General features: G+C 36.0%; 2 protein-coding genes across 2 annotated transcripts; both read right to left on the reverse strand.

The window, feature by feature from the left end:
- Positions 1–139: 139 nt before the first annotated feature.
- On the reverse strand, positions 140–4,076 carry hoxb10a (homeobox B10a). Its single transcript, XM_051887929.1, has 2 exons — positions 2,588–4,076; positions 140–1,438 (listed from the first exon to the last, which is right to left on the reverse strand). Exons 1-2 carry the CDS (start codon positions 3,156–3,158, stop codon positions 1,167–1,169), a joined length of 843 nt encoding a protein of 280 aa, XP_051743889.1. The 5' UTR covers positions 3,159–4,076; the 3' UTR covers positions 140–1,166.
- A 12,043-nt stretch (positions 4,077–16,119) lies between these two features.
- hoxb13a (homeobox B13a) lies at positions 16,120–17,908 on the reverse strand. The gene is made up of 2 exons (XM_051887928.1): positions 17,171–17,908; positions 16,120–16,786 (listed from the first exon to the last, which is right to left on the reverse strand). Exons 1-2 carry the CDS (start codon positions 17,832–17,834, stop codon positions 16,539–16,541), a joined length of 912 nt encoding a protein of 303 aa, XP_051743888.1. The 5' UTR covers positions 17,835–17,908; the 3' UTR covers positions 16,120–16,538.
- Positions 17,909–18,314: the final 406 nt, after the last annotated feature.

Raw genomic sequence — 18,314 nt, forward strand, 5'->3', positions numbered from 1 at the left:
TTGTCCAAATTAAATTGGATGTCTACAAACATCTTCTTGTCTACTATAATCTATTCATCCTAGATCAATTAGCCAAAATCGTTTTATACATATCTTAATAGAATAATAACTATCAGCTCAAAAAGTTAAAGTTATGGAATTGTTCTTTTTTTTTTTTTTTTACAATTGCCAAATGCCTATACCTTTAATTGTAAGACTAAAGAAAACTTAATGCTTGGTTCTTCGACTCTCCAAGCCAAGCTGTGTGTTGTCATAAGTAAGATCTTGAATTGTATAAAACAATATTGGAAAATATAGGCCTAATTTACAATTTAAAGCTTGTAATCAATTTGACAACCTTTGAATTTAATCAATATATGTGTACTTTTTTTCAACTTCCTGTCACATCGCTAAATCAAAACACTTCCGATGTACTACATAATTAGTAATTCGGGTAATTTCATTATACCTCATCAATAAGTGTCCACGGTCTAATACCGAACAAACGTTTTATTTTCACGTAAATGGCAATCTTTTATTTAAAATGCACTGATTTTCAAAACACAGCAATTTTAAGTATCACAGTTTAAGTACATTCAACCACACATTTGTGCCTTTTCACTCGAGCCAATATAACGACTAGACAACAAACAACATTAAAAACAAAACAACAGTACCTGTGCTTGATGTAACTGCTCCTCTGACAACGGATTCCCTTTTAGAAATTTTGTTTACTCGGGAGTGTCCGCGAAAATTAGTAGTTATATAAATAGGCCTATTATGCTCGGTCTAAAGAAAAAAACAACAACCGTTGTGACATTTATAACCTCTTTTTTAAAAATGAAAAAAGATAGCCTACCGAAAATTACAAAGTTAAAAAATAGACCAGAACTTAAACGACATCACTAAACAGTGTCCATAGGCCTGTGTGAATATGACAATCGTACACTTGGCCAAAGGTGTGTTTTCATATGTCGTTACACTTTTTTGTCCTTCATGCGAGGTATTAAATACATCTCCCTTACACTTGCCTTACAGAACACATATTGTTTTGAACCACCGTAGTAAGATTTGACTGATCGCTTCCTCCCGTTAATCCATCAGAAGTAGCAGTTGCATCATTCCACTTGCAACGGATGATAGCTGCAGTGATTTGTGCGCTCTTTTTAACCGTCTTACATAACATATTAGACAGTGAAACTTGTGCCAGGGTCCCTTGTCCGGTGCTCTCGAGTCATTTTTTTCATTTTCATCCTGCGATTCTGAAACCAGATCTTAACCTGGCGGTCGGTGAGATTTATGCTCCGGCTAATCTCCAGGCGGCGCTCGCGAGTCAAGTACATGTTGAAAAGGAATTCTTTTTCCAGCTCTAAGATTTGGTGTTTGCTGTAAGGACATCGCTTCTTCCTCCCTGCTTTCGCCGACAGCCAGCCATTTGCAGCGTTTTCTAAAGTCACGTCTTCAGATAAAAAGAGAAAGAGAGACAAGGCTATATTATTCAGTCGCCCTTCACAGTAAGCAAATAGCCACTGAGCTTGACGCTCGCGGCCATTACCTGGCTGTGTCCGACATTTTATGACAGGAAATAATGTCAGCACAGACTACGTACTGTGTCTGTGTTGGTTAGTGAGAGGGGGGAGAAAGCGAAAAGAAACAAATGAGGAGAAAGGGAGAGAAAGATGCACAAGATGAATAAACATTTTGCAAATATTATCTCAACAAAAGTGACTTAAATTGGTTATATTTTGCAAATAACTGGTTAATAAAATGGATAAATCCTAAGACTAAGATTTAAAAAAAAAAAAAAAAAAAAAAAAGTATTGGCCTTAACATTCCAAAAGATGGAAAAGCAAATACTTTTCTCCTTTAAAGTTTTGATATTTATAAATTTTTACCATTTTTCTTTAAATGTTTTGTTATAGGTTTTTCATCATAAAAATGTGGAAATAAAAAAATAAAAAAAATACTGCACATTTTGGGCTAAACAAATAAAGTGCATAACAAGGGAATATTCAAGATATGGGAGAAAATTGCAGAACTGTCAAACCTATAGGCCTACACACACACACACATACACACACACACATACACGCCTTAGTGTAGACATTTAGGCCTCTGCCACGTTTTTAGTCCCTAAAACGCAGTAATGGCTGTTTTGGTCTAAATATATATATCTATATATATTATTTAAACGTCTGTTTTCAATCTGCTAACGTTGGTTTATCTTTAGATATATTATCCTAATATGCATGCTACACCAATCCCTAATTATATAAGCGCCAGTTCTGAATCCAGAAATTACTTTCTTCTTTTCACTTCAATAAAAAAAAATGTCCTAAAGCAATACCACACCTAGCCCACACTACAGTTTCCAGTTGACAATGGATCCTTCCGCTGTTTTGATGTTCTGAGAAACGACGTGCAATTTAGTCTGTCTGGGGTAATTCGGTGCAATAAATTCATTCACAAGCCCTGGTTGTCTTTGTGTCTCAATGGCTACACCCTTCAATTGCTTTCGGAAAGGAAAGGGGAAAAAAATAAAACTCTGTTTTGGTCTTTGATGGGCTTGATTTTTCCACCGCTATCTCTTTTAACCTTGTTTACCCACCTTGCGTCTTCTCTCTGTGAGTTTTATCGCTCTCGGTAAAGTCTGTCTGGAGATTCTTCGGCTCTATGTCGTCTGTACTTCTCTGACTGATGCGTAGTGTGGTGATGATGCTCCTGCTGGTTCTGCTTTCACTCCACTGACTTGGGTATTTAGTGCTTTCCATCGCTAAATAATGCGTATCAGGCTTATTGTCAGTTTCTGAACAGGAAGGAGCGGAGAAAGACAGACTGTGCAACTGTTGGGAGTCTGAGTGGGAAGACAGCGTCGGAGTCTCTGGATCCGTGTCGGTGTTGAGTGATAGGAGTTTGTGTCCGGAGTAAAAAGACGGTTCTGGACGATGGTTGTCCGTACCATTCAGAGAGCCCATATCTGTCATGAATCTGCTGAAAGAGGAGATGTCAAAAGGCTGCCTGGCTTGCACTGTCGGGTCCAGAGTGAAACAGAAGTTGTCCTCTTTTCGACCTGAACCGGAGAAGGGGCACGCGCTGACATGAGGAACCTGGACAGGACTCAAGTGCTCTCCATCCCAGTTCACAGCTCCATGGATAAACTGGTGACGCGGCAGAGCCATGGCTTACAGAACCGGGGATGTCTGAATCTGCTTTACTGTCTGGAAGGCGATCAAATACACTGGGGTGGTCCCGATATTTTGGACTTGGCAGTCCAGGTTAGGACGTGAGCCTCCGTACGCCCCACGCAAAGGATCCTTTAGACCTGGGCTATCGAAAGATTTCCCTTCAGACAGTGTGACAATCACCGCAGAGAATCTCTTGGAGCATGACATTGCTGGAGCATATTTTGGGCCAAGGCAACAGTGTCCCTTACAATTGGCTTTTCAACCAGTATGGCGCACGTACGTTTCCTTCTGCTGCGAGCTCAATAGAGACTGACTGGGGTTCACGTGCAAGCTCCTCCTCTTGCAGAACTGCTTAATTCAAGTGCTTCATCAAGCTTCCATCCCAAATCATTGTGATTTCACCTTTTTTAAAAAACAATACTAGGAAAATACTGGCAAAAGCACCCATGAAGACAATCGTATTTGGAGATGAACATTATAGTCAACGCGAACGAAATACATTTTAGCACTGTCTTTGCAAAATAGGCTAACCATATATGTTACAAAAATACTGGGCTGAGCACCGGGGTTTGCGTGAGGTATTTGATATTGTTAATAAATATTTAACCAAAAATATTAATTTAATTTGCTGACATCAAAAGTAAAATTTATAGGCCTATGTTTTTTAGACAATCTAAAGATGAGCAACACAAATAGCCTAGGTAAATGGACACAATGTTTTTTTTTGTTTGTTTTTTTAAGTATTCACAGTAATACAAAATAATTTTTTAGCTGCCGCTACTTAATAATATCATTCAAATGAATTAATATAATATAGTTTAATACAATGTAATTTAATTAATATAATTTAGGCCTAAATGAATGTTGTCAATAATAAATTAATTTGGTTTCATACATAACTGCAACTATATTCTTATTAAATTTGTTACTGTAATAATAATAATATTAATAAATGAATGCTGTCATGCAGATTTATGCTTATTACATTTATTTTACTATATTTCTTTTACATATATGACTTATTAATTTATATTTTCTAAAAGAGGAACAATGGATACTTTGCGTATAAATAAAATAACAACCTTTGTTGATAGCGTTTATTTTTGGTCAAATATTTTTCAGTAAAATGGTTTAATTGAATCTATGTTTTGTTTCAGAAAAACAAGATACTGAGAGAGACCAAAAAATTATATCAAACGCTCTGTAAAGTTAGATCTTCAAAATATTAAGGACGAGTTTGTCCTCACAATCAAATGTCTAGATTCTGTAGATAAACAATGTTAAATAAATAATTTTATGACGAGATTGAAGTCGAATAAGGTAAAAAAAAAAAATAATAATAATAATAATAATAATAATGTTGATACACAAACAATTATTTAAATGCGTCGTGGATACAAAAAATAACATCAAGCCACAAATCCACAAATGTTACATTTGATACAAACTATATCTTAAATCGTAGCCTTCACTATTACAAATGTATCGGCCTACACTGCTCTCGTTTCGCATTTTTTTATCAATAGCTAGTACAAGCACGTGAACCTCAAGGCCAAACCACGTGCTTCCTCAACTTCAGGATTGGATTTTGTGATCGAATTAGGCCTGGTAATTTGCTTATGACACAATACACTAGATATTAGACGACAGCCTTTCATTATAATTTCTGGATGAGCGAAACCCGTTTATGGATAACTGAAGTTCGTGCGCAATGTCCAGTTTTTCAAAATAAAATACAACACAACTGATTTAATATTACCTAAAGCAAACACACTGGGTGTCATTGAGGTCTTTTTAGCCTACATGCCAAATATTCAGCCCGATATATAAAGCAATGCTGTATTCCTGTGCAAAAAAAAAATATATATATATATATATGATGCAAAAAAATAGTTTATAACAAATCTTAAAATAGGATATATATATATATATATATATATATATATATATATATATATATATAGTCTATTTTTAAGATTATAGCCTATATATTAATTTGACGACGAATATGATCCAGTAAACATTTATCACAAATGTCTAACATTGACATATCGTCATAATTTTTCATTTTCTAAATGCATTTAGTTAAAAAGGTAAATAGATGGACGTGTCATTTAAAGAAGAGCAGGCTCGCATTCATAATCACTGGATAACCCAGACAATATAGGCTACAATTGTACAAATATAGCCTACAACAAACAATGTACAAAACAGTGTAAAAATGCAATATACACTTACATTGTTCACAAGTCGAACTTCTTTCACAACTGAGAAAAAAAATAAAAATAAAAATGGAAAAATGGAACAGGTTTTCATAAATCCAAATCGCTTCGGCGCGACCAGGCCTTTGGTTTTCTATGTCCCACTTATGATTGCTTGCAGTAAAGGTTTGACGTTGACATTACCTGTCTCGAGCAATTGTTTACTTATTGTCTGGCGTGCTGCACTAAAACTATTCAGCATTTAGGCTACTGATTGACATGCCTTGCGCTTTTTAAGAACATCCCAGAGACCGTGTGCCTTTCTTCATCGACTCCTTTTCACTAACAAATAGCAAGAAAGAAAGAAAAAAAAAGAAACCTTGTCGAATTTTCCTGTATTCTACACATTCCAGTTTTATAATCACAACCAGAATCGCTGGCCCCTTCCAAATGGTGAGAGGATCTTCGGTCAAACTCGTATAACTGTAGCCATGACAACCAAGCCTCTCCATTTGCTGTAAAGTTTTACTACCAAGCCGTCTCTAAATAGCATGTGTCTGGTGTGTAGGGGAGAGGGGAGTGAGCTAATTCTGTTTTTTTTTTTTTTTTTTTTTCCTCTTAAAGTTCAAGATTGTGGTTGAATAATTAACAGTTTCTTTGGTCGGATCTGCAGAATTTTTTTAAGGTGTAGCAAGAATATGAAAGACCGACTGGACTATATACAAAAGATGCTGTGTGTGCTGACTGGAGTAGACTGGAGCGACAGATATTGAACTTCGAATCCACGCATAAGGGTTTTGAGGCATTAGTGTCATTTTATAAATAACCTGCAGCTTAATGCAAGATTGATGGTAGCCTATACATAAAACCGGCGACGAATGTTTATTTAAAAGACGTCCACTTAAGTGTGTGTGTGTGTGTGTGTGTGTGTGTGTGTGTGTGTGACAAACTGTTAGCCTACCTCTCAAGTCTTAATTAAAAATGACTAAATGTCTTAATTTAAAAACTGCGCCACATAGTAATTGGCTGCGAGGAAGGATATGTTAATGCGAATCAGAAAATTCATAATTTCACTAACATCTGTGCAGAGGCTGGAGACAAAACGTTAGCCATTAATGCTTTGCGAATAATCCTCAAAAGATGCGTAGTGAATATCTTGGCGGTGAGACAAACCTACAACTGTGCCAGTTCTGCAAACAATTACAAGTTCAAATGCATTAAGCTACATATCTGATCAGAGCAGCATGTTTTCATCTATGAATGTCAGATGTACGTCCTGTTGTCTTCGGTGAAGTATTTAAAACGTATTTTTGCAAAATAAGACAAGAAAGAGCTTGCAAAAAAAAAAAAAAAAAGATTCATGCGAGGTTTGCTTGTATCATTGAGTCAATTGTAATATATATTTTTAAACAAAAACGCTTTGGAATAAGTGCACAGACGTTCTAAAATTCAAAACGTTCTAAAATTACTTTTTCTGAATGCACAGCCGTTCACGTGAATATTATTGAAATTACTGCCAGAAAAAAAAGAAAAGAGAACGAGATTCTAATAAATTCTAATAAAATTGGGTTTGTTTTGAAAACAATAGGCCAAAGTAATTAAACAAATGCATATAAGAGCACTTATTACGACGTTTCCCCATAACACGTGTGACATTTAAACAGGAAATAATGTAATACAATAAATAGTGAATATTGTAATACAATTATAATGTTACTCAGGTGATATGTGTGAAAATTAAATGCTTAATTCTTGCATTCTTGCAACTAAATGTGCTTCTCATAAATCATACCCTTTTAACTGCTAATCTTTCTGACCTTTGGAATCAGGAAAACAGTTACCTTACACTATTGGTTTATGACACCGTGTATTTCATTTCATCATACTATTGTATAGCCTACACCCTCAAAATCTATTGATTTTGACTTTCTTTCGCCAGTAGGAGGCAGCGTAATCACAAAGAAACGTCAAGATGGTGGTTATGTTGCATGGTGCATTAGGTGTTCAAATTAATGTGAAACCCAGTCACATTAAAACCAGATTAATTAGTGAACGCGAAGATAATGTTAAACGACTGGAATTTTCCTATAAACGGTAAATCTGCATGTCTGAAGATGGCAATCAAACCTTATTCTGTTTCTTTCTCTACTTTAAGCGCACTGTTGCATAGAATTTTAAAACAATAACATATTCATATACCACTCTGAATTGCTGTCAAGCTACTGAACGGTGCTAAAAGAGTTGTGGGAAACAAGCATTCGAGACTCTCTATTCACACAAGTGGGAAAAAATGCACTGGGTGCCTCCCTCTCTGCTGGATGTGAACATTTATGATTTAGGATGCTGCAGACCATATCCATATGATAAAAGAGAAACTAAACACTGCTCTGTATTACCGTCACCTGTGACCAATGCAGGCATTCCCCAACCTCATCACTCATGTGTTCAGCTCTAAACCAGATAACTGGTCTTTTAAATTAATTAAATTTAAAGATTCTAATTCTTTAAAAGGTATCACAGATCTTTTCTGTCTTCATGTATGCGATCCAGTTTGATGTGACTTAGATAATCTGCCCTATTATGTCCTTGTCAAAGATTAATAAGAAGCCCGTTTTGCAATTGGCATGGACAATGTGATGCAGTGCACCAAGATTTGCACATGAGGGACTGGTTCTAGATGACTGAACATAGATTATAGATTAAATCTTCCAGTAAACGCAACAGACACTACTGCACGATGACATAGAGAATAAATGTGCAAAAATGCATGCAAAATGGATGTTAAACTTTTTAGTCTATGCAAATGTGTTTGCAATAATTCGAAGAATTATTGTTACTATTTGCAGTGCTTTTTTTCTGCCAGCTGAAATGGTGTAGCTATACATGTTTCAATCAGTAAATATTTAAAACACTGGCACATGCATCAGTTTGCAACAGCCATTGGAGTGGACACATTCAAAAAGCTTATTTTATATACACTAACTAACTTGGAAAATGCAATAGTTAATCCTATAATGGAAGCTTCCAAAAAGACAAAAACGAAACAATATTAGTGTCTTGATAATGCAAGACGCAGAAGAAATAACAGTGTCGTTTCATATAATGACCACAAGGTGGAGCCACTGGAGTGGACACATCCAGAAAGCTTATTTTATATACACTAACTCACTTGGAAAATGCGATACTTAATCCTATAATAGAAGCTTCCAATAAGACAAAAAGGAAACAAAATAAATGACTCTCTTGATAATGCTTGACACAGTCCGAGAAAATAGCGTATAGTGTTGTTTCATATAATGACCACAAGGTGGAGCTATTGCACTAAATTTCATTTAAAAGTTGTGTTTACGTTACGGAAGCACACGGAAACAAAGACAAAGAGAAAAGGAGAAAGCGAACATTTCCCGTCAGCATGTTTCTCAAACTGTATTATACTGTCAACGTTTGACTTCATTACACACGGAACAAGCGGTTGGAGTGAGCCCAACTTGTGCTGACCAGTGAACTCATTTATTAGAAGTCAATGTTATGAAAGGTCTGAATATCATTTGTGTTTTTATATAATTATCGAGGTATCAATAATGAAAACGATAATATAAAAAAAAATCTTAAAAAGCGTAGTTATGAAAAATGAGATCTTCAGCTGGTCTAATCATACCCTAAATTAATAATTGTAAATTGAGTTTTAAAAAATGCATTTCTAATAAAGCTTTGAATTTAATATTCCATTTATATGTGAACAGACAATCTCTATCAATGGACATGGGTGAAGTTTTTATTATTGTGTATTTCAGTGACGCTTTACAGCCGCCAATAGACAATTAAGTCAAAGAACACACGCCCAATGTCCTGAATGACTATCAGAGCGAGAACAATTCAATAAAGAGGCTTCCCGTAAACCCCGCAGTGGGTGTCGTCACCGAGAGACTGAGCGTCTTTTTCACAATCGTAAAATTCCAAGTCGTGTTCAAATCAGAGGCTCCACAATGAAATCTGGTGTGACCTTGCTGGACTGTGAAGGGCAAACCTCCAAGAACCTCCATGGCTTGACTACTTTAGTAGTGCATTTCTCCCTTGCTCTCTCTCTCTCTCTCTTTCTCTGTATGTTCTCTGACAAAGGCATCTTATAGTGTTAAACAAACGTTACTTTCAAAATTAAAATGAACTGACATTGCATTCCACAACACAAAGCAAAGTCGAGTGTTCATTTGATCAGAATCACAACCTCTGAGTTGTAAGCAGTAACAATCTATCACCAGCAGATGTCAGCAATGTTCATGCAAACTTATCAACTCTGCACATTCCTTAACTTCACCACTCCTCAATTAAAGAGTAACGCAGTTAAATGACATCTTACGTTGTTACATACTAATGTCCTCCGAACCAACACGTATAGATCACGTGTTACAAAGCAGAACTTGAAAATAAAATTCTGTCGTCATTTACACGCCATAATGTCACTCCAAACTTGTAAGCTATGCATTGCTGCATGTCTTCTGCAGAACACAAAATATTTTGAAGAACATATTCTATATTCTACTCTATTTATAGTTCTATTATGAGTGCTTATGATGTGATTCACATCATGTGAACTCTGTAGTATAAAATACTGAATCCAAACGTCCAGCAGACATTTAATTTGAAGTTCTTGTATATGGAAAAAAATCTCCCTTTTTTCATAGCAGTAACCTTATTTAAAAATAGCCTAAATTCAATTTTTAATTTTCACATTTACTCGAACTTGTCGAGATTTTATTTATAAGCAGACCGTAAAACATTACAAAAATGACTGATCAATAATAAACAATATAAAACTAAAACAAATTTGTAGTTTCATTTTTATAATAAAAGCAGCCACTGCACTGTAAAAAAAAATAGATATATTCATGATTTGTTATCACATTTTTTCTTTTGTCAAATCAACTTAACTACTTAACAACTTAACATAATTAATGTGGTTCAGATAACATAATATTTTGAGTTTCTGTTGATGAAATCAATCACCTTCATTGTATTAACTCAAATTTTTTAATTTCAATGAACTCAAAAGATTAAGGCAACCAGGTAACTTACTTTAAGTTAAACCAACAATTATTTTTTACAGTGTGGTAGCCTAATGAAATACGTGACCAAAAAATGCGATCGATGTCAATTAGGCATGGCTTTTTACCTCGACACCTAACTGCAGATGGTACAGTCGCATATAAGCGCGCGGATGGTCACATCTGGATCGCATCCTTGGAATGCCAACGGGCTTATGCAGCTGCCCATTACAGATCCCTGCACAAACCATTCGGGTGTTCTCAAGTCTGAACTTCGAGCCGAGAGCAGTTATATAAAAATATGTGGATATGTGTGTAGAATTAGCGTGATGAATTTATTGGACCTCAGGCTTATTTCATAGCAGAAATAAAATTAGGCCTACAAAAATTCACCACTGTTTCCTACTTAATACAACAACAAATGAGGAGTGAACCACACAAATCAACCAAAGCGTCAAGAAAGGATACTTCGAGAGCCTTTTAAAACAGTTGTGCGCTACACCATCATACAGCTCGCCATAATGATTTCAGTGACAGAAAATAATGGAATAAATTAGAGCTCACGCTATCAGAGAACTCTGTTTCTTCCAAAACTCCGATTTATAAGGTCAGCATAATTGTATGTGGCCTGTAAAATTTCACACATGAGTTGCATGTTGCATGCCAATACATTTGCTAATTTTACTGCCATACAGTTATGTTAATGCCTGTTTAGACGGGTTGGTTCTCCTCTCCGCCATGAGGGCTTTGACCAAGCACCACGTATTCAGTAAGATTATTATCACTAATCCAAATCACTTTCTTTCATAGCCTTAAAATGAAGAATGGACTCCTAAACAATTGTTTTTGCAGCCATGAAACTGAAGGTGTGGTTGATTATAAAACAGTTTGATTTGGAGATGAAAAAATAAAACGAGACATAGGGGCACTGGCATTGCCTTTTCACGCAAACATCCCATTCTTGATCAAATATAACCTGACCGTGTTTTCACTACAGAACCGTCCCCAAAACTCTCTAAGATAAGCAAAAACTAAAATGTAAATTGATTTGTTTTTGTTTGTAAATGTAATTTAATATATGACAGGTATTGGATTTTATTCAGGCGAGATAGCATTTCTCGGAATTTTAATGCTTTAACCTTAATTGGTCCAAGTCATATCCAGCTGCATTGATAATGAATGAATGGAAAAGGAGGCTCGTAAATGGGTCTGTTGTTGACGTCACTTCAAGAAAATTAAGTTACGTATTAGATGGAAATGTTGGCAACACTAAAGAGTGCTCAATATAGCGACTACAACTGCAACAGATTTCTTTTGGTTTCGCCAGATGGATCAATTTATTAAATTGAAAGAAAATCTCTGGGACTTTGAATTGCAATTTTAACTGCTTTCCACGGCATAATGGAAAATGAAGAAAAAAAATAGTTTCCTAATGGTTCAGCATTTAAAATGGCTCAGACAGTATAGTTACAACTTGACATTTACCCAAGTACGTCTGTTAAATACACTGGTTTCATCAACATTATGCATACAGTCATCTGAATATATCTGTTCGCATCAGAATCATTCAAACTTATAAACTTATAACCCCGGCAAATAATTCTACTGAATGACAAATAAAATAATAAACTGTAAAGTAGTAGCCTAGATAAAAGACTTTATAGATACCACTTTTATCTAGGCTACTACTTTACAGTTTATTATTTTATTAGTAATTCAGTAGAATCCGGACATTATTTGCCGGGGTTATAAGTTTATAAGTTTGGATGATTCTGATGCGAACAGATATATATATATATATATATATATATATATATATATATATATAAAATATAGATATATAACAGATATATTCAGATATATATATATATCCTAAGCAAAATAGGCTCCTCACACCGCATTGCAGAGAAACTCAAACTCAAAAAAATAAATACGAACACGAAATAAATAATAAACACCAAGATAAATTTAGTAGGAATTTTAGATTTTGTACTACACAAGCATGTTAAATGCACTTAACTTGAAATACTCTATAACCAGTGCAATATTTTCTGCAAATTAGGTTAGAGAGTGATTTGTTCAGGGTGAATATGTGCCTTTTAGTGAATTACATGTCTAAATCTTTATTCTTATTTCAGTTAAATTTTCATTCCATAAAATGGATTTCTCTTGATATTAAATGCCTGTATTCCTTTCACCATTTTCTGTCTATTTTTGCACTTTCTCAGACGTGATGGCTCGATAATAAAGGTCAACCATTAATAGACCCTAGCTCTACTGCTGCTCTCGCATTAACACGAATGCGGATGTGTTTCTGTATTTGCCTTAGGATGTTTTTGCATAATTAAATACATGTATCTAAGCAGGTTAAAAGAGAGCATCTATTCTGAAATGAAACTATATGCAAAAAGATATAATCAAAACCATCCATACAGATTAGGCTGCTATTCCTACAACGAAAGTATTGAAACAACCGATTCAAAAATGTTATGTTCAGTCATCCTGAAAATATCAATTTCATAAAAACTTGGTAGGACATAAGAGAAGACTAGAGCAGAGTAAAGAAAAGAGAGGAGTTTCTTTACAGTATTTACGACCACTCTGAACACCAGTTTGTTGAGAAAACCTGCCAATAAGTTACATTGATTTTAAAAGCTAAGTAATCGAGAGAGGCATTGAACTTGACCGTTAGTGCAAAGATGCTCGCCAGCGTTTAAGCGCTGACAAAATGTATCATGACAACACAATATATCAATCAACTTTGACCGTGAACATTTCTCCGTCTTTGGGGGCCTTTCGTGTGAAGTCGTTTCCTCTCCCCTTTTTCCGGAGGCCTCGCGTTCCTCTACAGGTCTATTGACAACCTCTGGCCAGACAAGGTCCAGACTACTTATTGTTTACAAGATGTCTCAAGTTCAACTGTGAAGTCCGTCGCCTAACAAAAGCCTGTCCGAAATGCAGACGTGGGGGAAGAGTTGTTTTGGGGCTACAGAGGCGACAGATAACGTGGAGGAGGGGAGCTGGACATGAACTTGAGGGAGATGAGTCTGACATTCCTCACCCAAATAAGTCGCCTCGCCGAAACTGCAAAATTTCGTCTCTGTATTGTCACATTTTTAGTTTGAAAAATAACTGGAAAAACAATATATATTTTAAACATATTTTATTTTCACCTACATATTGGCCTGTACAAAGGTCTTATTGCAGTAGGCCTAATAGTCAAACCAAAATTTATTCAGACACCTTGAACATTTCATTCATTAATACAGTTTATTCACTATAGTTTAAAAAAATGGTAATAAAATATGAAATGATCTCAGAGTTAAACTGTGTCAGAAAAAAATAAATCTTAATTATGTCAGATAACACTTAAGCAAATCATGGTCAGGTATCTGAATAATTTTTGGTCCCACATTTTTATCAATTTTACTGGTAGTCCACTGTGTGAAGAATTTTTGGGTATAATATGTCACAGTTTACTTTAGTTTGCTATCCTCTCTTACATAAATGAACTATAGTGTCCTGCACCCACTAGTAAAATATATCAAAAATATCAAAAATGAATTAATTTTCGGTTTGACTATATATATATATATATATATGACACAGGGACATTTCAGAAAACTCGTGTCTCATGTATATTGTTTGGATTCTTGATCCACGTCGACCTCACAGAAAACCAATCCTATCTTATTTAGAACGACAACAAACAAAGAATTTTAGTTCCCAACAAAAGTGGAAGTTTTATTGTTGGTGTTGAAATTGGGCGAGCTCTGCGCTTTGTGCGTTTTCAAAAGAGAAAATAGAGCCGCCATTAAATCACAATGTAAACTCAAAAGCAGACGCACCGTTTGTTTGAATGCTTTTGTCAAGTTCAATGTTAACTAGAAGTGGAAGGAAGGACTTAGACATTTTATGGCCCCCTGGGCTGTCTGACGAAGGTACAAGTTATAGTTATCAATTTGTGTGAAAAATAAAAGAATTCCTACGTTTTACTTTCTTTGGCAAAAACATAGAAACTATCATGAACTAAATTTAGGCCTACTTCTGCCGTCCAGCAGAAGTGACAGTGTTTTATTGATGCAGAATTTTTTAGACTTTCATGTGATTAGCTACATGCTATGAGCTGATTAAAACAAAAAATGAAAAAATAAATAAATAAGTCGACGCGAAATAACACCAGGAGCTATGGCCTGTGCATATTGTGTAGTTTGAGAGAAGCTTAGATATTTTAGATTTATAACAAATCACATGTCACCAGAAAGTTAATGTTCAATCTTAATGCTCAAAACATATTTTCAAAATGCATACAACTGTGCATTTATGAGATGAGATACTTAAATTATAAATTGTGCATTTAAATTTTGTGCCGTGACCACGAGAACTAGCCACCGCAGAACTTTACCATCCATTCATTCCAGAATTAAAATTGAGCCAGTATCAGCATCAACTGATTTTTGCTTAAATTGATGCAGGTAGTATATAAGATCTTTAACAGCTGCGGGTGTACACTGAATAAAGAAAGAAGGAAAAGCACAACTTGAAAGTGGACTGGAGCTTGCCGAAGGTGACAACGTGAAGCCGCTGAGTAACGACAGACCTTTTACACCCTTACTAATCTAGACCGACATTAAGTGCAGGTTGCAAAGGCAATAGGCTGCGGATCTGTTCACTGTCTGACAATTAAACTGTTCAGACTTGAGCAGAAACGTAAATTAGCCCTACTAGAGACTATAAACTAGATCATCGTGCATAAATCTGCGAATGGCGCGTACAGAGGCAACTTTAAATTTCTGAGCGCAAGAGTTAATATAATCTATTACTTAATATATAGAATTATAAGAAGACACCCAGAGTATGCTATGTTCATTAATGCATGCAGCACCAGAATAAAATCACTAGCGTTTCATTTGGCTTGAGGGAATTGACAGACAATTGCATTCAAACGTGAAGAGCCCCCAGGCAAACTGTGATGGGAATATACTGCAGTCTGAATGGTATTCTTGAATATTCATAGTTTCAGGAAAGACAAAAGCTATTTCTTATCTTTAAGCATGTGACTTTCAAGGTCAAGGTTAAGGGCTGATTTAGTACCTACATCTTCTGTAGTCGAGCGCCCCCTCCTTCTCTGCCAACATCAAAACACTCCCGCTCGAGCTCTAACCGTGAGGAGGAAATCCCATAGTCAAGTTTTAAAACCAGTGTTCATTCTTTATGAATGTATATGAAACTGTTATGATACATACAGCGACTATTAAGTGCTCCAAATTGTTATAAACATTTTTGTAATACACTTTACTTTTTTAAATCTTTAAAAAAAAAAAAAAAAAATCTAAGGCGCTTTGAGTTCAAACGCTTCACATTGTAAAACGATAAAGGCCTTAAATTCCCAAAGGCTCCATTAACAAGCAACATTTCTGCTGAATCATATACGACCACATTTGATGTAAAATATCAAGAGATTAATGCGATTTGAAATTGAAATAAAACAAAAGATGTCTACACACGTCTGCCAAGAAATCGATAACAAAATGCTGCAAATTTTCTTGAAACAATTTCAGGAAAAATGGCAGAAACTGTTTGTTGGTTTCACAATGTCAGCAAATGATCAGTAATTTGGCAACAGAGGACTGAAAAGAGTCATTATGCGACGCTCAGTGAGAATAATACATAAATACACGTACTTTGCTATGTTTCTTAGAAAACACTGAATGTAATTAACACATTTATTAAGGTTTGTGATATATATGTTATTATGTTTTACAAGCGATATAAACATAGTATATAGGTACTGACAGGTATTGAATAATAAGGTATAGGACTACGCTACAACAACAACAACGACAACAATTGACATACCTAACATTTAAATGCAAGCTAAAAGAAGACTAAAAGACTTTAAACGAACACAGTTACATATAGTCAGGCACGTGCGTTATATACAAGCTATATTGTCCTTGTTTTCATTTTATTAAGATTATTCATTTTTGAGTCCCATCCATTTATTTGTTTTGTGTAAATGCGCTGAGAAAAGAAAACATTCATCCCCCAGTCCAAGAAACGTCCTCGCGATGACTTTTTTGCTTCCCTTAATTTGAAGTCACCGAGAAAAACACTAATTCAGCTTTGCTCTATGGCGCACTGTTCTTAACTTTGGCAATGAATTTCTTTTCCTTAACCCTCCTGTTCTGAAACCAAATCGTGATTTGACGCTCGGATAAGTTGGTTACCGCTGAAATCTTTCTCCTCTTGTCCTTTGTGATGAATTTGTTGGCTGCATATTCTTTCTCCAGTTCCTTGAGTTGTACTTTTGTGTACGGTATCCGCTTCTTTCTACCTCGACGGAATGAGCCCCCGTCATGTTGGTGGGCCACAACATCTGGAACGAATAACAAAAAAGGTTTATTATTAATGGGCTCATTCATTGTCTACCTACAATTCAGCATTTTTTTTAGATTTTCGGATTTATTCCATTGAACAATGTAGACATCGTTTTAGATGTTATTTGATTAGTAAATTGTTACCTTTATGTAAGCGTGTTGTATTTTTGTGCTTTAGAAAATTAAGTCACATTGGTGCTCTTGTTTCTGACATTTCAAATCTGTATCTAAAATAAAACCTGTCTTCTGTCTGACCAGAAGAGAAATATCTGTATTCTTGGATACTTGTGAGATCTTTGGCTATACCTTTACGCTTACAATATATACATATTAATTATTTTGAGCACTCTGTAATTTCAGTCGAAATGTAGTTTAAAACGTACCTGCTAACGCAGACTTCCAGAGATGACCCGCCTGGCTCTGGTCCTTGGAGCAATACATCTGACTACCCCATCCGTTAGCCAGAGCCCAAGGTTGATAGCTGTCCATAGGTAGGAGACTATCGTGTCGCGGCTCTCCCGTTCCAAGCGTCTGTACCACCGACACGTCCAAATAACTGGCCATGGACTGGTAGGGACTGGGGTAGCTGTGGTAAAAGGCGAACTCTTTAGCCCTGCTAGGATATTCTTCAGATGTGACCGGGGTATCCATGTATTTTTCTGCAGAGTAGCTGAGTGCACTCGGCTGCGTACAGGATTTGAGGGAACCCCGCCCCATTCTGCAAGGATAATAGCTGTTGCCAAAGTAGCCGTACGGGATGGGACCGGTGGACGAGGCCTGTGGAACCGTTGGGCACGGTGTGCACTGCTTGCCAGACTCTGCAGAACTTGATGTCGATACGTCCATAGTGGAATAGCTGGAGCCGTGGACGAGGCTAGACGGGTGGCCACTCAAAGCAGAGTGGGCCATCAGATTCCTGCACTGGTTGGCCGCAAAATTGCCGCTTCCAACCAGACCCTCCATGTTCTTCAGCTCATCCAAGTTGTTTTCATACACAAACATAACCGTGTCCGCCCAGCGAGGATTCAGGACCAGGGAGGTGGTCATAGCACGCTCACCATTCGGACGGAAAATTATGTTGCAAAGACTCAAGTCCGAAGCAGGACACTCAGTTACATTGGTACAGCTGCATTGACGCAATGGACTATGGTCTGCACTGCAGTGCCTTCATTGGATAAGAGCTGGACCACGTGACGCATAAAATAAACCTTGACTGAAGAATGTCAAAGATTTTTTTTTTTTGTCAAGACCGAGTTAAATGTGTAAAAATGCTGCCTTCCATTGCCTTTATGCATTAATTCCCTCTAATACACTTTTTGTTCTTTAACTCACTGTGCAATTCATCGCATCTTCGGTTTTGTGGAAAATAACTTCTGTAGCCTGCTGTCTGCTGCTATTTGATATTTTAATGTTAAGTCATTAAAAGAAGATACATTTTTATTTAAAAAAAATTTTCAACAAATATGGCCACACATAGACTGTTTATAACACATTAAAAGGGATTTTGTTTTTTATTTCTTATACATG

This window comes from Ctenopharyngodon idella, chromosome 3 (genome assembly GCF_019924925.1).
Source record: "Ctenopharyngodon idella isolate HZGC_01 chromosome 3, HZGC01, whole genome shotgun sequence".
Lineage (NCBI taxonomy): Eukaryota > Metazoa > Chordata > Actinopteri > Cypriniformes > Xenocyprididae > Ctenopharyngodon > Ctenopharyngodon idella.